Below are 24,160 nucleotides of genomic sequence, written 5' to 3'. Positions count from 1 at the left end.
AAAATGTATTATTCAACATTTAGGTAAGGTTTACCCTTATTCTACAGTAAATCTTACTAATTTGGTTTACACCTATTTTGATTTTTCCACCTACAATTATAAACAAAGTTATATTTCTTTTTGATGACATTAGACAGTAGAATGTTTAATAATGTCCTACAGTGACATATAGGACTTGCGATACCTAAACCAAAAAAGTAACTTGATATAATTAGAGATGGCTTGCCTATGGAAAGAAGTGAAGCAAACAACTTAAATGCGATTTTTTAGTTTTTGGATAATTAATCACAGCCAAATTTTAATATATACTTTTTCTATTTGCTGCTTTAATAGAAAAATTAATTTAACTATTTCAAGAATTCCCTGAACATATTTCCACACACATTACGTTCTATTTAACACATATAATTCTTATCACAACAAACGTTTAACGTAATTTCCTATGGGGCAATAAATATATATACCTATTTTTTTGCTTTACAGCCTTAAATGAAAACATACACAAAAATGCAATGCAACCTATAACACCCAAGTGAAAGATATCACAGCTACAGTTCAGAAAAATTATAAAAAAATCAAAAACAAGACATACTGAGATTAATAAAAGGATCACCCCCCCATGTCAATATTTTGTTGAACCATCTTTTGCCTTAATGACAGCCTTGAGTCTGTTGGGATACTTCTCCATCAGCTTTGCACATCTAGATTGAGCAATATTTGTCCACTCTTCTTCACAGAACTGTTCAAGTTCGGTCAAATTGGATGGTGAGTGTTGGTGGACTGCTATCTTCAAATCTTTCCACAGATTTTCAATGGGATTTCGGTCTGGGCTATGACTGGGCCACACAAGGACATTCACTTTTTTCTCCTTCAGCCACCATGTGGTCAATTTTGCTGCGTGCTTCGTGTTGTCATTATCATGTTGAAAGGTAAACATTCTGCCCATCTTCAACTTTCTGGCAGAGGGTAGAATGCTTTCCTCAAGAATTTGAGGGTATTTTGCCCATCCATTTTTCCATCTACCCTAACAAGAGCCCCAGGCCCTGCAGCAGAGAAACACCCCCACAACAGGATGCTGCCAACTCCATGCTTTACTGTAGGTATAGTGTGTTGTGGATGGTGAGCTGCATTAGATTTCCACAAGATGTTCCGTTTGGTATTGAGGCCAAATAGTTCGATTTTGATCTCATTTGACCTTTTTCCACTTGGCATCAGAATCTTCAAGGTGCATTCTGGCAAAGCTCAAACGGGCCTTAATGTGGCATTTCTTAAGAAGTGGCTTTAATCCTTGCGACCCTCCCAAACAATCCACAATTGTGAAGCGCTTGTGAAATTGTTGTCACATGCACACAATGACCACTCTTTGCCATAAAATCCTGTAACTGTGGCCATTGCCCTCTTGGTAGCCTCTCTTGCCAGTTTCCTCTTTGCTCTTCCATCCAGATTGGAGCGACAGCCGAATCCAGGGAGGGTCCTAGTAGTACCAAACACTTGCCCCTTTTTTATTATGGACTTTACTGTGCTCCTTCAGATTGATAAAGCCTTTGAGATTTTTTTGTGTCCATCTCTTGCCTTATGTCTGTCCACAACTCTATCCCTGAGATCTTTGGAAAGTAGCTTGCCACCCATAGCCAGTTGTTTACTGTCAGTTGCACTACCAATCAAGGGAATGTGTCATTAATAGCTGTTTTTATGCTTCACTAATCTCAATGATTACAACTGATCACAGGTGGAAGCCAGTAACCATGGTCTGCAATGGAAATGGTGGTTACTTACACCTGATTGAGTTTACAATTACTGTTTAGGAGTGGGTGATCCTTAATTAATCTCAGTATTTCTTGTATTTTATTAAATGTTTCTCAACTGTAGCTGTGATATCTTTCACTTTGATGTTACAGATTGCATTGAGTAAGTAAAGCTGTAAAAAATATTGGTTTGTGTGTTTTCATTTAAGGCTGTAAAGCAAAAAAAGGGAATATTTCAAGGGGTGATTCTTTTCTATATACAATACAATACAATACAATACAGTTTATTTTTGTATAGCCCAAAATCACACAGGAAGTGCCGCAATGGGCTTTAACAGGCCCTGCCTTTTGACAGCCCCCCAGCCTTGACTCTCTGAGAAGACAAGGAAAAACTCCCAATAAAAACCTTGTAGGGAAAAATGGAAGAAACCTCGGGAAAGGCAGTTCAAAGAGAGACCCCTTTGCAGGTAGGTTGGGCGTGCAGTGGGTGTCAAAAGTAGGGGTCAATACAATACAATATACACAACAGAACAATTCCTTAAGACAGCATAATAATAAAAATTTTAGAATTACGGTTTAACAGTAGATGATATGACATAATTAGGTTTGGATATTTTTAGAGTCCTGGAGACCTCATCCATCTAGCTGCATCTCCATTTGGCCATGCCACGGCTGAAACGTTGCTCCGATGAAATCTCCACTGTGTGTGTGTGTGTATATATATATATATATATATATATATATATATATATATATATATATATATATATATATAGTGGGTATGGAAAGTATTCAGACCCCTTCAATTTTCACTCTTTGTTATATTGCAGCCATTTGCTAAAATCATTTAAATTAATTTTTTCCTCATTAATGTACACACAGCACCCCATATTGACAGACAAAAAAAGAATTTTTGAAATTGTTGCAGATTTATTAAAAAGAAAAACTGAAATATCACATGGTCCTAAGTATTCAGACCCTTTGCTGTGACACTCATATATTTAACTCAGGTGCTTTCCATTTCTTCTGATCATCCTTGAGATCACCTTCATTTGAGTCCAGCTGTGTTTGATTATACTGATTGGACTTGATTAGGAAAGCCACACACCTGTCTATATAAGACCTTACAGCTCACAATGCATGTCAGAGCAAATGAGAATCATGAGGTCAAAGGAACTGCCTGAAGAGCTCAGAGACAGAATTGTGGCAAGGCACAGATCTGGCCAAGGTTACAAAAATTTCTGCTGCACTTAAGGTTCCCAAGAGCACAGTGGCCTCCATAATCCTTAAATGGAAGGCGTTTGGGACGACCAGAACCCTTCCTAGAGCTGGCCGTCCGCCAAGCTGAGCTACCGGGGAGAAGAGCCTTGGTGAGAGAGGTAAAGAAGAACCCAAAGATCACTTTGGCTGAGCTCCAGAGATGCAGTCAGGAGATGGGAGAAAGTTGTAGAAAGTCAACCATCACTGCAGCCCTCCACCAGTCAGGGCTTTATGGCAGAGTGGCCTGTCGGAAGCCTCTCCTCAGTGCAAGACACATGACAGCCCGCATGGAGTTTGCTAAAAGACACCTGAAGGACTCTGAGATGGTGAGAAATAAGATTCTCTGGTCTGATGAGACCAAGATAGAACTTTTTTGGCCTTAATTCTAAGCGGTATGTGTGGAGACAACCAGGCACTGCTCATCACTTGTCCAATACAGTCCCCACAGTGAAGCATGGCGGGGGCAGCATCATGCTGTGGGGTGTTTTTCAGCTGCAGGGACAGGACGACTGGTTGCAATCGAGGGAAAGATGAATGCGCCAAGTACAGGGATATCCTGGACAAAAACCTTCTCCAGAGTGCTAAGGACCTCAGACTGGGCGAAGGTTTACCTTCCAACAAGACAATGACCCTAAGCACACAGCTAAAATAACGAAGGAGTGGCTTCACAACAACTCTGTGACTGTTCTTGAATGGCCCAGCCAGAGCCCTGACTTAAACCCAATTGAGCATCTCTGGAGAGACCTAAAATGGCTGTCCACCAACGTTTACCATCCAACCTGACAGAACTGGAGAGGATCTGCAAGGAGGAATGGCAGAGGATCCCCAAATCCAGGTGTGAAAAACTTGTTGCATCTTTCCCAAGAAGACTCATGGCTGTATTAGCTCAAAAGGGTGCTTCTACTAAATACTGAGCAAAGGGTCTGAATACTTAGGACCATGTGATATTTCAGTTTTCTTTTTAATAAATCTGCAACAATTTCAAAAATTCTTTTTTGTCTGTCAATATGGGGTGCTGTGTGTACATTAATGAGGAAAAAATTAATTTAAATGATTTTAGCAAATGGCTGCAATATAACAAAGAGTGAAAAATTGAAGGGGGTCTGAATACTTTCTGTACCCACTGTGTGTATGTATATATATATATATATATATACACACATACATACGTACACACAGTCATGGCCGAAATTATCGGTACCCCTGGAATTTTCCCAGAAAATGCACCATTTCTCCCAGAAAATTGTTGCAATTACAAATGTTTTGGTATACACATGTTTATTTCCTTTATGTGCATTGCAACAACACAAAAAAACAGAGAAAAAAGCCAAATCTGACATCATGTCACACAGAACTCAAAAAAATGGGCCAGACAAAATTATTGGCACCTTTTCAAAATTGTGGGTAAATCGTTTAATTTCAAGCATATGATGCTCGTTTGAACTCACCTGTGTCAAGAAACAGGTGCTGGCAATATAGCAATCACAGCTGAAGCCAGTTAAAATGGAGAAAAGTTGACTCAACCTTTCTGTTGTGTGTCTGAGTGTGTCACACTAAGCATGGCGAACAGAAGGAAGAGCAAAGAATTGTCTGAGGACTTGAGAACAAAAATTGTGGAAAAATATCAACAATCTCAAGGCTACAAGTTCATCTCCAGAGATCTTCATGTTCCTTTGTCCACTGTGCGCAACATAATCAAGAGGTTCACAACACATGGTACTGTAGCTAATCTCCTTGGACGTGGACGGAAGAAAAAAATTGATAAAAGACTGCAACGAAGGATAGTCTGAATGGTGGATAAACAGCCCCAATCAACTTCAAAACATATTCAAGCTGTTCTGCAGACTCAGGGTGCAACAGTGTCAGTTCTCAAAGTGAAATGCTGTGGCAGGAGAGCCAGGAGGACCCCACTGCTGACACAGAAACATAAAAAAGCCAGACTGGAGTTTGCCAAAATGTACTTGAGGAAGCCAAAATCCTTCTGGGCGAACGTCTTGTGGACAGATGAGACCAAGGTTTTTGGTAAAGCTCATCATTCTACTGTTTACAGAAAATGGAATGAGGCCTACGAAGAAAAGAACACAGTACCTACAGTCAAACATGGTGGAGGTTCTAATATGTTTTGGGGATGCTTTGCTGCCTCTGGCACTGGATGCCTTAATTGTGTGCAAGGCATCATGAAATCTGAAGAGATATCAAAATTGCTGTTTGGAGAAGGCGCCTTTCAAATCTGAGAGACCTTGAGCAATTTGCAAAAGAAGAGTGGTCGGAAATTCCAGTTGAGAGGTGTAACAAACTTGTTGATGGTTATAGGAAGCGCTTGATTTCACTTATTTTTTCCAAAGGGCGTGCAACCAAATATTAAGTTGAGGGTGCCAATAATTTTGTCCAGACCGGTTTTTGAGTTTTGTGTGAAAATATGTCAGATCTGGCTTTTTTTCTCTGTTTTTGTGTTGTTCCAATGCACATAAAGGAAATAAACATGTGTATACCAAAACATTTGTAATTGCAACAATTTTCTGGGAGAAATGGTGCATTTTCTGGGAAAATTCCAGGGGTGCCGATAATTTCTGCCATGTCTGTATGTATGTGTGTGTATATATATATCATTATGCGATATTTTCCCAAGGTGACAACAAAATAAATTTCTATTAATTCAGCCACTATCACAAATTACAACAGTGAAGTGCTTTTATTTAAATCAGTACTTCTTTGTGGTAAATCAAGATTAGGGTATTGGTCCAACTGATGGGAAGATAGTTCAGCAAAACTCACTAAAATAAATCTGATATTTGCTGCCATCTGGAGTTGCTTTACTGAATTGGTTTTAAAACAAGGATAACAAACTCGAGCAATATTCAAACTGACATAAAAAAATGAATATGAATTACTTATTTATAACAAAACAGCATTATATTTTATTAAATGTTTGGGAATTGTATCCCATTAATAATCTGTCAACATTTTTTTAATCACCCTTTTCTATACCTCCCTTTTCATAGACCAAAGATTGGCTGGTGAGAATATTGCTTAATTTCCTCTGTAAAGTACTTAACTGAAACAAAGCTTCATTTAAAAAAAAAAAAATACATTTTAAAAGTTGTTTTCACTATTTGTCTGTATTTTCACACATTGATTCAATTGATTGAGATTGGCAATTAAACACTACCAATGGTATAGTTTTTAATAATGTTTAATCAATAATTGCACTATAGTTTTGTTTTTTATTGCATCATTTACTATTGTGGAGGGATCCCCAGGGATGCCTGGAAGGACTGGAAGAGGGACAGTACCTCCCCTGGGCCACGAGAGGGCAGCCACCCTGGTCTGCAAGGTGGCCACATGATCAGAGCTTAGAAGCTCAACCCTGTTGGGGCCCATAGCCACCACCAGAGGGCACCCGGAGGTTCATGGAGCACTGGACTGCAGCACTTCTGCCACAACCGGAAATGCTGCCGGAAGATCATCATGGAGCACCTGGAGCACATCATTATAAAAGGGGCCACCTCACTCCATGCGGCGAGCCGGAGTCATGAGGCAGAGGACAGAGCTTACGAGTGGAGGAGTGAGGGCAGCAGTAAAGAGAAGAGTAATGGAAGGAGGAAGAAAAGGACTGAGCTATCATTATGGTGATTAGTGTACTGTGTGTGCTGTGTTTAAGAAAAGAACTGTAAATAAACGTGTGTTTGTGGACATTTGGTGTCGTGTCTGTCTGTGTCTGGGCATCTTTCGCATTGTATTTATAATTTTTTTGTTTGTTTTTCCAGTGTACCAGCTTGACATTCCTAATTCTTGATGTGTAATTCTAAATATGGATTACCATTTTACTGTACTGTACTTGTCTCTTACTAAAACATATACTGTATGACAAACACACAAATAATAAACAATAATAGTAATAATAGTACAAATCTTTAAAAAAGGTGCACAAGTATCAAAAGTCTGTGAGAGGTTTATCAAGAAAATACAAGGCTAACATGCTTAAAAAGTTTAGAAGTAAAACAGACTAATTTTGTTGTTAAGCTAACAAAACTATTGATTACTAGGCAGCAATTTCAAATTCTTCTTTTTCTAATTGAAAATTTAAGCTGTACTTAACACAATCTCACTCCTCATCCAAACCCAGACAAGCAGTGCACATTTTAATGAAAGGGCAAAATAAAAAAAGCCTGAATTCATTAAAGTAGCTTTTCTTGTTGTTTGTCAAACTGCACAGGACAGCTTCACTGAATTCTTTTTCTCAGTTTATTACTACACTTTATTTAATGTTAAGGCTAATATAATCTCACTCTGGTAAAGCTAGCCTTACTGCTCTCTGTTTACAGGATGATCTCAGTAAAAAAAGATGTGCCTAGCCGAATTAATGTAATATCTAATGCTAAGCAGCACTACAACTAGGTTACTGTAAGGTTTTGAAAGTCAGATGCTGAACAAATTGTTTGTGATCAGCCATTTCACTCATCATCCAACTTAGTTTGGCAGCCAAACAAACAGGTGTCACTAATATATCTTGACAATGGACTTATGAATGACTACACCACCAAATGCCACAAATGTAGGCAACAAAACCTTGTTCTTGAAGCTGCTGCCTGAGCAACTGACTATATTCAGACCTTCTTAGTGATTTATTCCAAATGCCATGGTAATGCTGTTACTAAAGGAATCAAACTGTCATGAGCATAAACTGCTCTCTTTTTCATTCACTTGCAGACAGGAGTGCAACATCAAAGCTAAAAACACCTAGCTTTCCTGGCTGCTGTCAGCTATGACCAAGAACAATAGGTGCTAAACATTGCATTTAAAACTTCAAAACTGCACAATATTATTCTGTACTACATGTCACAAAATATGCACAAGAGTGCAATTTCTCTTTTTATTATTATGATACTGAGAAAACAAGTACAAAAAGGAATTCCAAGGAGTCTTACTACAAAAAAAACAAAAAACAAGTAAAGCTTGCCTCTTAAATTATGCCTCTCTCAGGTTGAAGTGGCCATTTCCAGATTTGCAAAACTATGCTATATAGATAAAAGCAACAGTGCACAACAAAGGAAAGCACTGAAAAGTTAATATCCACAATAAACTTTTTAAACTTAACAATAAGCACAAGTATATTTTTTTTCTAAAAATATTGTGAATACTAGATGTGTGCTCTTATTGTAAGGCATAAGGAAGAGCCTCCAAAGTCAATCTTATTTGTCACGTACAAATTATACATATAACACAATATTCATCTATGTATTGTATATTTAAGAGTGTTTATGTGAACTTGTATTCCATTTTTCATTATGTTTAGTTAATTTTAATAACATATAAATATTTCCTAAAAATGTATATAGGTAATAAAGAATATTTAATTTCTTTTCATACTTCTCTGTGGCAGCATTTACTGAATCATTTAAATCTGCCTCTTGTAATTGCCTAATATAGCCAATTCTGTACAGATTCAAACTAATACAATGGAATTCTTATTCTTGTTTGTTTTTTAAGTAACACATGAAAAAAGAAAGCAAACAAAAAATAATTAAAAGGGATTTGCTGTAACTTTACATAAACACTAATAAGCATTATTATCATACTGTACCTGTATATTGAAGAAAACAGTATGAGGTTATCTTTGCCTTCAACGACAGTCACTGAATTTAAATTGTAGCTAAACAATCTTAAATCAGCAGTGAACTGAGCTTTCAACATAAGATCAGATCTTTTCTTTTAGTTGTGACAGTGTCATAGGAGGTGCTGATTACAGGTAAAGCATGCACACTAGGCACTTTGAATTCATCAATTAAATAAATAAACATGCTTACCTTATGTAACACTCGTACATGATTTTCCAAAAATGTTTTTGTTTCTGTGTACAATTTTTCACCCAAAGGCTCTGGATATGCCACACACAAAGCGTAAATGTCACTATTATTTTAATTAAGGAATATTCAAGAGTAAGACAAAAGAGCACAAAAAAACACTATGGTGAAATACTGAACAGTACACTCCTTAGAATAAACTAGAACTAAAATTATTTTTAAATACTTTTAAAATAATTATTAGCAAAAATCAAATGCATTAAAAAAAAGAGTATTCAAGTATTTTATAAAGCTAATTTTCTCAAATGGATACATACTATACTATATTATTTCTATTTAACTGAACCATATACTTGACTAATTTTCAGGAGACAAACTCATAAAGCATACAGTAGGACAGATTTACCAAGCTTAGCATCAAACCACATAAACACACCTTAAATCAATAATTGATTTAATCAATGCTGTATTCATTCATTTAAACTGTTCATAAAATAAATTCTAACATACACCCATACAATATATATATATATATATATATATATATATATATATATATATATATATATATATATATATAATAATGTAATATATATAGATTAAACCAGTATATACTTAATTAAATCTGAAAATATTTTAAATATATATATAATACATAATACATAAAGTGAAACTTGGTATATACTTGGATAACAATTAATAAAGAGAAAAATACTCAAGCAAGTAGCTATAGCAGGGTCCTGAGGTTTTTTTTTCTGCTTAAAATACAAGCATTAATTAGCATACCACTTGTATTGTTACCACATATGGCAATGGGTGCCACTCCAAGCAAGTCAGGTATGCATCTTCACGGTCCAACATTCCATGCCTAAAACAGTATTGTTCAGTGAATAAAAGATCACCACAGCACAATTCAGCAATGTGGTGGACTGGCATCCTGTCCTAGGTTTGTTCCTGCCTTGTACCCTATGCTAGCTGGGACAGGCTCGAGGCCTCCCACGACCCTGGTATGGATTAAGTGAGTTAGAAAATGACAATTCACTGTGCTATTACTCCCACAACTCAAACTATACTTGCATTCATGTTACTGCTCAAAGTGATGGTGCACCTTCAAAATTCATCTTAACTACGTGTGAGGTTACAGTCTCTACTTATATGCACTGATCCATTTTATAAGCCTGATGTTGTTTTTATCTCAGAGAACTGCATACCATTAAAGGATCATTGTGCTCCTGTTCTGCCTCTGTTGGCTAAGGATTTTGTTTTTTTGTGGACATGTGGGATGGATTTGTGCTGGACAAACTGCATTTGTGGTGTTATATTCTTACTTAATTCGCAGAATCTAAGGAAAAAGCATCATTTTATTTGACAAGAGTTAATAGGTCTAGATTAGCTACTGTGTAAGATTTGAATTTAATGTCTGCAAACGTGAAGATAAGAAATGTACATGCCACTGCAGCTGTCTGGTCTCTCTATAACCTTGAGTACACCACTTGACCTCCAGTAAAAATAACACGCTATAATACGAGTGACAATTGCATCAGAAAGCAGCAAGTCATTTACAGTTCCAGACACTGTCTAGGAATGGCATGTAAGAGATAAAAACATTTTAACTGTTAGGAAACAAACTATGCATAGTAACTGCATTTCTTCAGCATAAGGAAAGAAAAAGCAGCAATTTTATTATTTTTAACACCACCATGTACATGGTCAAGTATGTTCATTGGGTGGTATGTGGTACAATGATTAGCACTGCTGCTTCTCAACTCACTGAGTTTAAATCCCAGACAAGTAACTGTGATGCATTTGTACATTCCTATAATAACCCAGATCACATCCAATAAACCAAAGATATGCATGTTAGAAAAACTGGTGTCTCTAAATCAACTCAGTATGACTGACTGAGGGTGGGTTAATGTGATGTAATGTAATGTAACTCTGTTTGGTTTTTGACCTACAAGATACTGTTGGAGTTGGCTTGAGATCCCCAATCACAAATCTGGATTAAGCAGTACATAAAATAGGACAGATGAGGGCATCTTAACAGAAATCCAAAAATGCATAAATTAAGCATGTCTCTCTTGCTCTACAACTACAACTACAGAAATGCTCAGTTTCTTTAGTTAAACATATTAATTAGTCCTAGTTGGTCTCACAGTTTTAACAGGCACTTTACTAACAATTACATAGACAGACCTTTATTTGAATCCAGGGGAAATTAGGCCTTTTCTGAAACTCTTTAAATAAATAAATCAATAAATAAAAAGACAGAGAGACAGACAGATAGATAGATACTATGAAGACTAAAGAGTAAGAGAATTAAAAAGAAAGAAAACATGTGACTAGGCAGTTAAGAGTCACAGTGATGCATTATGCTGGCATATTGCCGTTTTTATAAAGACGCCCCAGTAGTGTTTCCTGACATATTTCTGCTGGATGATTCGTTGGCTGAAAGTCCTCAGTGTTACTGTGTCAGAGAGGAGATGTGCAGCATTCTTCATAATCACACTCAGTAAAAGTGTCAAAAAAAAGTTTAATTGCACCACATGCATAACATGTTGTCATTGACTGCCTCTTTGAAAGGACATCCTTCAGTTCCAGAAAATAGTGAAATGATTTCCACATGATACAATACAGTTACCAGACTGTAAAGAGAACACTGAAAAATAATGACTTTGCATTAATGTGTTCAATTTAATGCTATTTTTTTGTAAACAAATGTATTAATATCCACTGTATTACATATTAAATGTTTACAGGATTCTAACTTTGGTTTTAAAAATACATGAAGGATAACAAAGAGATTTATATGTCTGTAGTACTAGGGTGTTGTACCATGTTAGCCATTATGAATGTAGTGAGAAGTCAAGCAAAATAGCACTTTATCAAGGAGACATAAGACTAACTAACATACTTAACAAGTTTACAAGTAAAACAGACAAATTTTGCTGTTAAGATAGCAACCCTATTGTTTACTAAGCAGCAATTTCAAATTCTTCTTTGTCTCTTCTTTTTCTAATTTAAAATGTAAGTTGCTGTACTTAAAACAACCTCATCCATCACCTAAACTTAGACAAGCAGTGTTCATTTAAATTAAAGATCAAAACAAAAGTTCTGAATTCACTAAAATAACATTTCCTGCTTTTTGTTTAAATGCACAGGACAATTAATCTGATCCCTTTTTCTCAGTTTATTACTCCACTTTCTTTAATGTAAAGGCTAATGTTTTAACCTTCTGTTTCTCTGATAAGGTTGGCCTTCCTACTCTCTGTGTCAACTACTGTAATACCTTGCATGAAGCAGCACAGTAAGTAAACTACCATAAGGCTTACAAAAGAAGATAAACAAAATTTTTTTTTTTGTGATCGACCAATTTACCATTGACTGACTGAGTCTTTTGTCATGGAAATCAGTCTGTTTAGAACTGCAGCTGACTGATCTGAGCATTACAAGCATAAACTATTAGCTAAGGCTTCATGCTCATTCAGATTAAGTTTATGTTTTTATTTCAATACATATCAACAGAATTAATCTGAAGCTGAATACACCTGTTAGATTATTATTAGTAGCCAAATGCTAGTAGCATCAGGTAACCTCAACACCTTAGGTGCTGTAAGTTTTAATTTATTGCAGATAAATTTTGAAAGCTAAATTCTCATAAAAAAGTTAAACTTAACCTTTAGAAATAAGTGTGATAGCCAACCATTCTCTTTCAAAGTCTTTTAGCACTCTGCTTTACAAAAATTCTTCCAGATTGTATCTGAATTTTTTGCCCAGCTTTTTGTTTTGGAGAAATTAATGAATTGTGAAACAAATCCTACAACACTGAATTTATGGCTTGGTTCTTCCAAAACATTTGTATTCCGCAAAGAATAAACACACTTGTTTTTTTGATGTAACATATTTAGACATATCTGTTACTACCACATACTTCACAAAGTTCTATTAAAAAATGTAATTATCGACGAAGAATTTTTTTTAAATGTATCTTTGATATACAGTATTATCTCAATTATACAACATTTGCAATAGGTTATACCAAAATCTCTCTGTTATAAAAAAAAAATCCTGGAGAGAAACAGTAGGGAGACGAGGTGTGATCTTCAAGTTAAGATCACGGAAGACACTTAAAAGACCCGCAAGACTAAACAGATTGGCCACGGAGCGTCTCGCGGGGACCTTAAAGATGAGACTTTGTGCCAAGAGATTGACCCAGGACCATCTCCCGATGACGTAGAACATGAGATTCTTGCAAGACACGCCCAACTTACAACCAAATAAGAGCCTAGACAGCAACACACTCAGTAGTATTTTGGCTTTGAGCACACACAGATCCAGGGCTCTCAGCACATATAAAGCGTATAAGGACAATACGTTATAAATGAATCGTAGACGACTAAGTGAAGAAGAAAGCAGTGCGGAGAAAAGAAACTCAAAAGCGTTGGAGAGACAAAAAAGAAAAAGAATAATCTAGGTGCAAATTCAGAAAATAAGGAAAGATAATTATCAGCCCGGAATAAGTGGAATTGAAAAAAAGCATGTCCAATCTGGACGTTGGCGCTATACACATGCAGAGCAGGTTAGAGATTATGAAAGCAGTGGAATTCAAAAGGCTCCAAAAAAAAAAAAAAATTGCTGCAATACACATGTGGAGAAAGTTAAAGAATATGAAAAGTAGGAAAATTAGAAAGTATAAAAAAAGAAAGTAAAGATTGCAGTAGCGCAAAATACGCAAACCAACGAAAATTATTACTCGAAAAAGGAAAAATAATCACCACGGACTAGGTGTCATTGAAAAAAAGCAGGATTAAGCGAGGTCAGAAATAAAAGACAGAATAGAAAACAAAGTAAAACGTCATAAAGAGGTTAAAAAACAAAGGGGCCAAACACATGCAGAGTAGGTTAGAGATAATGAAAGCTGGAATTCAAAAGACAAAAAAAAAACATAGGCGCGAAACACAAGCAGAGCAAAATACAGAATATGAAAGCAGAAAAAAATGACAGTGTCAAAACAACGAAAGTAAACATTGCTTTAGCACAAAGAAAGAGAAATTATTACTCAGAGAAATAACTAAAAGGCGAATAGAGATCGAATATATGGATACAGGTGATATGTCATAAGTATGTAAATATTATAAGCTTTGAAGTTTAAGTCAAGAGAATTTCAAAAACGGAGTTTACTTCACATGCATTTATTGGTTACTTTGCAAAAAAAAGTATTAACTGCTGATGATGTAGATCATTTTGTCTGTGCTGAAACTCCAAACAGAGAAACCTATCCTGAATTATGGTACAAAGTCATTAAACACGTCTCACTGACCTCATTAAAAAGATTCAGCACGTTGGGACTTGAAAGATTACAAATATTGTTTTTACAGAAGTGCTGAAATAAAAGTGAAACTAATGAAATAGCAACAATTCAAAGAAAAAAAAATCTTAAAAGTGTGTATCCAGAAAAAACAAAATGGGGGTTAGCAAGCGAAGCCCCCTAGTATGACAAGAAAAATACACTGATCATAGGAAGTGACTTCAAATACAAATAAAATACATGAGCACACTCATCACAGCAGAGGTTTAGAGTGATCTTCAGTGCAATTTTTTTTGGTACCCCTTGGCGATTCAAATGCAAGCGTCATGCTTTTAGCATTGAAAAGGAAAGTCCATAAGGTGTTTGCAGTTTTAGGGTGTAACAAAACAATTATGGCTGAAATACTGAAAATATGAATTTAATCATAGAGTAGTACATATAAAAAAAGTCCTCAAACATCTATTTACCATTTTAAAGTCTACAACCATGAAAAACTATTAGATAGATAGATAGATAGATAGATAGATAGATAGATAGATAGATAGATAGATAGATAGATAGATAGATAGATAGATAGATAGATACTTTATTCATCCCATGGGGAAATTCATATCTTAAAACAATGTTGTAGATAATAGACCACAAACGTAAGCATCACCACTAGGGGTTGGCGGTATGACCAAAATTCTATATCACGGTATTTTTCTAAATTATCCCGGTTTCACGGTATTCGACGGTATTTTTTTTCCCCATGCATGAGTGGATGTTAACCACATTTTCCACTGCAATTACTGGCTAAGAACAACCTATTCCACTGTCAAGATTATTGTACATTGTACAAAAAAAAAACATTTTAATGTGCACACAAGTATTAATACAGTTATGCATTGCCCCATAAAGTGATAGTTTTCAAGGGGGTGGCACTAATGGAGAAGGTATCACATTGCATGACAGATGCAGTCAAAATATAGAACCTTTTTATTGAACAAATTTTGCAAAAACAAACTATAATTTTGACAACATATTTTCAACCATACAAAGAGGCATTTAGACTTAGTAAAATATCCAGAAGTGCTTGTCAAAAATTGTATTGCACCGAATATGTCTTAGAAAAGGAATAAATAGTAAATATTTTTTTTAAACCAACTACACTTTCTGTTAATGTTAACAATCTCTGTCCACTGACACGTTAAAGTGACTTTTTAAACAACTTTATTATCATTAAACTGCATAATATTTAAACTAATAAATAATAACATTAAAATAAATAATAGTATTATTACTGATAGTTGCACTATTACTTCAAGCCCAGGTGCATTACACAGTATTCACCAAATTAAAATAAAATAAAACAAGTGCAACTTGGTGATGACATCTTGACTGAACCATCATTTAGGCAAACTGCATTAATATGGACCTTGCTTCAAGCTAAGCTATACTGGGAAGAAAAAAACAAACTATATGTCGAGAACAAAGTCAACATTTCCACTTTATTCTCGCTGTTTATGTTGAGATTAAAGTCGACATTTCCACTTTATTCTCATAGTTTACATCATAATTAAAGTAGAATGTCATAAACTAAACTTCTTCCTAAAATCAATGTTTAATCAATTACTTAATTTACCCCGTCATAAATTAATGCAGCACATTAAATGTTTTGTTGTTACATTCCCCGACCCAGTGGTTAATCACTGCGCTTCTTAAACTGACTTCCTCCGCACTAAGAGAAGATAGCAATCACCATACAGAATCCATTCACTTCATGATATTCCTGCTTTCTGAAAATTTATAATGCTAAGATAAACACTTGATATCATTTTCATGATGAAATGCATTAAAGCAGGTATTACATATGCACGGCAGTGAAGCGGTAGTGCTGCTCCCTCGCAGTAAGGGGTCCCCAGGTGTATGTTCAGTGTAGAGAACTTTATGGCAGGTGTGACGAGGCTCCAAAAAACTGGATGTATGAATAGCTATCGCACAGGTTTAACTTAAATATTGTGCAGATATTGGGTTTCTGATCTGCTGGTCGGAGACACAAACACAGAATTCAATGCATGTTCTTCTTTATTACATGCATGCTGTCTCTATCTGACGTACCAAAACCCCAGTTCCTTTTTCCTTCCTTCCTTTTTCTTTCACCACATAACCAATCACCCCACGGTAAACGTCTTTGTGAAATTAAAACTAGTTATAAACTTAGCCCACGGAGTGTTCAGAACTTTAAAAATATCTTTGTTATACATGCTTAATTATGCCATCCATTCAGAGTTGCCCATCTCTGAGCAGTGCCACACATGCAGGATGAATACAAGCAAAACATACACTAGCAGGGTCAATATAGCACAACAAAATCCCACATCCTTCATGACTTTGAAAGGAAACTGAAGCACGCCGAGTAAACCCACCAGAAAAACATGCAAATGCAAGGCAGGCACACCGCCGTGCCCCCATATGATTAATGCATGCTTTAATGCATTTCTCCATGAAAATTATATTAAGTATTTATCTTAGCATTCTAAATGTTCAGAGAGGAGGAAGATCATGAAGTGAATGTATTCTGTGCGGCGATCGCTACCGGCACCTCCTCTTAGTGCAAGAAGAAGTCAGTTTAAGAATCACTTAACACAAAGCATTTAATGTGCTATATAACGTATGACGGGGTTTGAGAAAATCTAGTAAATTAAATATTCATTTTACGATGAAGTTTAGTTTACGATGGTCTACTTTAATGACAAATTACGAGAATAAAGTCAACATGTTGTCACACTATTACACATTACCCAGGTACATTACACTGTATTGAAAACAAGTACAACTTGGTTTGCAGTATTATCCAGTAGTATAGAAACAGTATTTACACATCTGACCTTTTAAAACTAAAGTTATCTGCAGGTGACGGACATGACTCCTTTTTTTCGGCAAAAGTTCTTCTTTTCATCATGTTCAACTTTACTTTTAGTTCAGTTTCGGAATGCTCTCTGTCCATTTTTACCGCGCGGTGCTACCGCCCACTATTTGGTGGTGTAGCAGTGAAAAAGAGCCCTAGTGCAATAAATCTGTGTTTAGCGGTGTAGCAGTGAAAAAGGTCCCCACTTGAACAGTTTCCCGCTGCGCCACATTTTGAACGTCGTTTAGGCAATTTAAACCAGTGTTGCAGTATAAGAAAAATCCATATCATAAAAAAAATAAAAAACGGTTTTCGGCATGAACCGGTATACCGCCCAGCACTAATCACCACTCTGTAAAACAGAAAATAACAATCAATCCAAACCTTTTTACTGTTTTCTGAAACTCTGTACCATTAATCTGGACACAAAAATAGATGAAATGGTCCAGCATTTCCATATCAATAAGATCTAATGTAAGTCAGAAATAACAGAAGAAGTGTGTAGAAAAAAAATTATAAAGTTTGCCATTTAAATGCTTAAGTACATTAACAATAATTATATAAAAAGTATGGATAGGAATGAGGATTATTTCAAAACATGAGATGACACATGCCACAAGACCTTTTTCCTTCCAACGTAAATCATGCATTTTCTGAATTAAGCAAAAGCTATTCTACAGTCTACAGGGAAAGGCTACCCCACCTCTAGAACACTAAAATTAGTGATTACATACAGCTCCTGCCTGTACACCTTAATTATATCTCTCTGACTTGAGAAAAATACATTGGGAACAGTACTGATTTAGTACACAGCTTGTTATTTTTAAACTTAATCAAAAAGAAACTGTCACCAGTAATTGCCAAAGTGTTCTTTGCTTGAACTATTCTTCTTAAGAGAAAAGAACAAAAGCTTAGGTGAGGATTAAAAAACTGGTCCCCAATATATTCCAGAAAGTATGCCAAAAGAAAAAAATAATTCAAATTTCACACATTACTTCAGAATTTATCTCAACACTCCTTATACAACACCACTACCACACAGCAGTAACAAGGGATGGTCTTAACAAATATCAAGGATACGAGAAGCGGTCATTCCACGTTGCTCTTTCCACATAATCCAGCATCACCACAGCTTTGATTGTTGTCAGGAGTTTGTTCCATGTTTCTTCAAAGTCCACCACTCTTGGTTTCAGAGACATTTTACGGCTTGGGTGTCAAACCTGCAGGAAAACAGAGAAATACTGTGTGCCTCTTTTACGGGTACAAGGCAGTTATTCCTTTCTTTCAAAGATAATCACTGAACTGTAACTGAGAAACCAACTCTCTAAACTTTAAAATAGAAATTAGTTTATAATAATACACTTTTGAAATGTTGCCTGTCTTTTTTTAAATTGTTTCAAACACTATACAAAAGCATTACATAATAATACTGATTTCCTTTTATATCATAGTAGTTTCTTTTTCTTAACTGTAACCCTTTCCCAAAATAATCTGAGCTATTGGACAGCTGTAAAGAGAGACTATTTATATATCGTGTTGGTTGGCAAGCGCGGTGTCTGAGGAAACAGGTCAAATGTTATAAGAACACAACTGATTGTACCTCATGCCAACTTATAAGCTTGGTACTACCACCTTAAAAGTGAAGGCGCAAGATATCTTTGAAGATTAAGAACCCAATGTTCAGACTTTGTTACTGTTACAGTACATTTATTGTGAATATATGCAAAACCACACATTTCCATAAGTCCAGGTTTACTTCTTTAATTTTCCCTATTCTATAATAAACCACCCATGTGTACTTATTAATATGTTTATAAGATAACTTTACAAATAAGGATCTTGGAATCTAAGTAGTACAAGGCACAAAGCATAAACCAACCCAAGGATGGTTAGCCAGGTACTGACTGGGCCAATTTAGAAAGTCCAATTTAACAAACACTTGACTCTGGAATGTGGGAGGTAAACTGGATTACCCTTTGGGGTGGGGGTGGTTGGGGGGGGGTGGGTATAAACCACACACAAACAGAGATGTGGAAAGAAAAGCAAACACCATCAAACAAACCAAGGGGGTATAAGATTCAAACTTAGGATGATAGGATCCTTGCTACAACAGCACTAACCACTGCACTATAATGCTGCTCTAATATATCTGCTAATATGCAAGACAGGATACCTGAGCACCACCTTGAACCTCTACGGCAGGGGTACTTATCCTGAGGTCCGTGAAACACTAGAGGATCCATAAATGGGTTTCAGAGGGTCCGAAAGGGTCACATAAAAATGAACATTTATATTCACTATACAGCCCGGGATTGCTTGATTTAGAGTAAATGTAGTGGTAGTAGTAGTAATGGTAGTAGAAAACATAGTACTAGTAGATCTGTTTTAATTTGCACAAGAGGATTGTACTTCATAATTATAACGAGTGGCCATTACTTTTTTCATAAAAAAAGTAGTGTTTTATTAGATTGTTTACTTTAAAGTTTAATAATACTTTGTGTATGTCATATATGTATGAGGCAATCAAATTTCGATAAATAAAGTACATTACATTCACTGCATGTAACGTTGCGTTTATGTGAATATTTCTGGGGAAAGGGGTCCATAGCTTTCATCAGATTCTTAAAAGGGCCCGTGACTCAAAAAAGGTTAAGAATCAGTGAAAGACACTTTTTATTGAATTACGGGCGTAGTGTTTTTCCAGCTGTCAGGTGAATGTGGAAGCTAGTTACTACACATTTTTTCAAGCGGCTTCTCTGATTTCCCTTACATTATCAGTTAAACTCCAATATGTCTCAGTAAAGTTTTATGAAATTATTTTAACAAAGACCCTTCTGCAAGAAAAAAAATTTAATAAATAATATTTTATATAACCAAATCTATAATTTAAATGTATATGAGAGCCTTTTCTAGTTTAGGTAGTACTTCAGAACATACATTTTATTTTTGATTAAAATTGTGTTTTTTGTAAAGGCTGTTAATGCAAATAATTATAATTACCTACAATTAAAGCATTCTGGGTAACAGTTATCACAAAGAAATTGTTGGTACAAAAGAAAATGATAATTTAGTGCGGCACTGAAACATAGTAACCTTCCTACAATTTCTCTTTTTGAGTGTATAAGAATGCACTGTAGATTGTGGAATACTCAAAATAACCACAGACCATCTGAAAAAGACAAACTACAAAGAACTTAAAAACAAGCTGAAATGTGTAATCAGACTATTTGTTGATTTGAAGGAAATGTTCCATGTGTTAACACCGTAATTTAATTAAGCTAACAGTAGACTTAGTGGTAGGTCATGATCAAGATTGATATGATTGTGTGTTTTATAAAACACTGTATATAACTAAATTTGGTCTAACATTTACTAAGCATTTTACACAGGAAAAATTGATCTTCCACTTCACACTGATTTTTAATGCTAAATGAGACTAGATTTATTTCCACTGCTCACTACTGACTAGTTTCTTACTTTTGTTTGCTTCCTTCACATATTGGAAATATATCACAGGAATGAAACTAATGTACAACAAATATAAACAAAATTCTTGCAACTTAAACGAGTGCTATTCAAACAAAGATTAATAGTTGTATTACTTCTCCCCCAGGTTAAACGATTTGAAATTAAAATACATCTCCTTTGTGTTGTTTCGTAATGGAATGGAAGTCCATGCCACACCTCTCAACTTTACATTTACAGCAATGCTCATAACTCTTAATTTCTTTGGAACTCTAAAGCTGGGTAACAAACACAAGAGCAACTCAGATGATGACGATCTCAAGTCTGAAAACACTAGTGGCAGATATAAGTGCCTTCACTAAAGTTTAACCTCCATACATCTCATGACAGTCACCATATATGGATAAAGTTTTGAACGAAAGGGTACTACTTCTACAAGAAAATCGAACAAGTACTTGTAATACCTTGGCGGTATTTAGTACATGCCAGGAAATCTCTGCCAACTCAGGATATACACCGCTTTAACAGAAAATGTCTGTCTACCCTTTACAAACCCGGTGACCCCTATCACGTCTTCTAGCAGTAACCAATTACTAATGTGATCTGGAATCCTTTTCCAGCAGGTGCATTCTGGATCATCTGGATAAACTTAACACAGGTGGGCTCAGAAGATGCTCAGCACGGACGAGGGATCTCTAATAAACAGCAACCTCCTGCTCACATCTTGGGAGCAACAACCTCTGACGATGTCATAGTGCACATCTTCATTCGGCAACTGATGCGTATTTTGACATCCAGCAAAAGAGTGGATACAGCCGGCACGGTCAATAAGGCCTAGTATATAAAGGAGAGTTGAGACTTCCAAGAGAACAACATCACAAATAAAGAAGGAACACACGCCGTAGGATTCAACTTTTTGTTAATGTAACCATGTTTGGGAAATCCTCTAACTAACTTCAGAACGAACATCTCTCATAGTGAGAAAGATAACGAAAGCAGAGCATGTAGGTCTGGATCTGTCTGAGTCGAAATCCCTAAACCCCCTCTGCAGAAAAATAATCCACGTACGACCTCTCCTTCCAACAAAACAAGTACACCAGAAACAAACCGCGCGAGTGAGAGAAGCGATAGTTACCTCTAGCCAATGACACGAGGTGCAATTTAAAAAGTAAAGTTCATCTGCTGTCACTGACTTGATCCCTTTCACTTACACCTCTTCCATTACCCTGCTTAGAAGGCGAAACCATGGTGACAACTGTAAGGGGAAGTGCAGGAAGAGTGGCACGGAGTTGTCAATTTAGTTATCGGCTATTTTCACAATTTGACAGGGAATTGACTACTCTACAAAATCTCTGTTATCATCAATATTTTGTAAAATAATATCTAACACAATCGTGATCAATCAAAACGTTTTTCATAATAACCCCTATTTCCGGACATCTAATGGAATGGGCAAAACTACGGATGCTGGTAAGATTCAAAATATCCGAGTACGTACTTGTTTTTTTCTGACGCTTATAGATGAGTATCATTTAGCGGCTGGTTAGGCAGCACGGGATGTGCTATAATCACAATTATCTTGAAGTTTAAGTCAAACGACTTAATTATTTTTAGACATTTACAGTCGATCACCGGAACACATAAACTTATGTATGCATTAAACAATAGTTGTGCTGTACCTTGGTAGCACTTCTCTTCACACTGTCCACGTACTGTATGCGGAGGTGAACTGTGTCACCCGGTAAATTAAATGGTTTTCTCCGATCCCTTCCCACATGTCAAAAACGAGCATCTGGTCTATTGAAAGAGGGTGTGCTTCTCTGTGTTTTTTGGCCGAGGGGAACTGAGGTCGCATCTCATGAAGGACTGATTCCAGCTTACCACCTGATGCTTGCTGTATCTCAAAGAATAAGAAGTTAGCTTCCTTGACAGCACCGTTCAACTGAAAGACAAACCCTTGTAACTTCTGTTTTTCACAAACCAGCAGACAGACGGACCTACCTGAGAAGTGATAGCTTCCACCCCAAGCATATAAGGCGCTCCATTATTTTCAGCCAAGCAATACGATACAATCGTATTTGCACAGACCCGACAGACCAGGATAAACAACTGCAGGAGCTAATGTGGTCTACCTAATTCTCTGCATGAAACGTCCCGACACTGCACTGGACAAACACACTGCCAGAGAATGAATTTACACAAGTTCCACATTAAACGTGGCAACACAGATGTTCCTGTAGTGGGCCACTTCAACAGCCATGGACACTATGAGAGGGACTTTAAAGTCACAGTGCTTATGGGCAACTTCATAACACAGCAAGAGAGAAAAGAATGGGAAGTCAAACACATGCTAAAATGTAATACATTACAACATGGTGTGAATAAAGACAAGAGTTTTATGGCCAGGTAATGAGGAGTGTTTGCATCACTGACCCAGACATCCTGTCTACAGACTCACATTGTATGGAAAAACTTATCAGACACTTCAATAGACTTTGTTGGACAGTTATCCAAAGATCTTGACCATACATTGCTCTTCTCTCTTGTTAAATGAATCTTAGCCTAAAGAGGTCTATTAATTTTTTACATTTAAAGATGTCTCATTTAAAGATTTACCACTGTTATTACTTGTGCTAGTGTGTATATAAACACAGGGAACTCCAGTTTCTGTATTACATCTTGCCTGAAGAATGGGCCTGAGTTGCCTCGAAAGCTTGCAAATTGTAATCTCTTTAGTTAGCCAATAAAAGGTGTCATTTTGCTATAATTCTCTCTAAGAATAAGATGAATTTGCAGCATAGATCAATAATCAAATTACTTAAAATCATTAATTTAACCAATCAATGAATGTATTGATTCAAAAAAATGTGCATGCATCAATTAACAAAATAAAGCTATGATAAAATAATTGAGACACTGGCGCACCACAAGAAACAGTCCGGTTTCCTCTGCTCTGCATATCTCAAAACTATAAATATAACAGCAGGTCATGTCACTTGCAAAAATTCTCAAATTCTCTGCACTTTTGGGATGTATTGATAAAGGGGATGAGAAAGAGTATAGGAGTCAAATGAAGAATTTTGTGCAGAAAGACTTGTGTGCAACTTAAAATTGCCAAAAAAAAAGGAATGGTAATTGACTTTACATGCAATAAAGAGTCTGTACGCCCGGTCACTATTTAGGGAGTGGATGTAGAGGTGATGCACTGCAACATGTACTTGGGGTTCCATATCAATGCCAGACTGGACTAGTCTCACAACACATGAACTTTATAAGAAATGGCAGACCAGACTCTTTTTTCTTCTTTTTAATCCTTTATTGTGGGTAATTATATTTTTTAAATGTTTTACAACTCTGTGATGGCCAGTGCGATTTTCCATACTGTGGTGGGTTTGTCAGTTAACCTCACTTCAAGGGAAACCCACTGAATCACAACAATAATTAAAAGGGCAAGCTCAGTTATAGGACACACTCTCAACGTGCTGGAGGTAAAAGCAGAGTTAAAAATTAAGACAACACTGAGTGCCATTATGAATAATAACACTGCACACCATCTCTCTAACGAACTAACATTGAGGACTTTCAGCCTATGAATTATTCAACGGAAGTGTGTCCATCCATTATCCAACCCACTACTGTATATCCTAACTACAGGGTCACGGGGGTCTGCTGGAGCCAATCCCAGCCA

The 24,160-nt window shown here is 36.2% G+C and overlaps 1 protein-coding gene across 1 annotated transcript in view; it reads right to left on the bottom strand.

Moving 5' to 3' along the window:
* Positions 1-21,713, bottom strand: part of cul2 (cullin 2) — a 93,024-nt gene extending 71,311 nt beyond the window's left edge. The window contains exons 1-3 of the mRNA XM_039753562.1: positions 21,608-21,713; positions 18,088-18,227; positions 8,813-8,915 (exon numbers count right to left, since the gene is read on the bottom strand). Of these exons, the coding sequence (XP_039609496.1) occupies positions 8,813-8,915; positions 18,088-18,206 (222 nt within the window). The 5' untranslated portion in view covers positions 18,207-18,227; positions 21,608-21,713. The remainder of the gene's footprint in view (positions 1-8,812; positions 8,916-18,087; positions 18,228-21,607) is intronic.
* Positions 21,714-24,160: the final 2,447 nt, after the last annotated feature.

The sequence above is a fragment of the Polypterus senegalus genome, chromosome 5 (genome assembly GCF_016835505.1).
Source record: "Polypterus senegalus isolate Bchr_013 chromosome 5, ASM1683550v1, whole genome shotgun sequence".
NCBI classification, from domain to species: domain Eukaryota; kingdom Metazoa; phylum Chordata; class Cladistia; order Polypteriformes; family Polypteridae; genus Polypterus; species Polypterus senegalus.
Note: the sequence above shows the minus strand (reverse complement) of the source record. Positions and strands in the feature narration are given on the sequence as shown.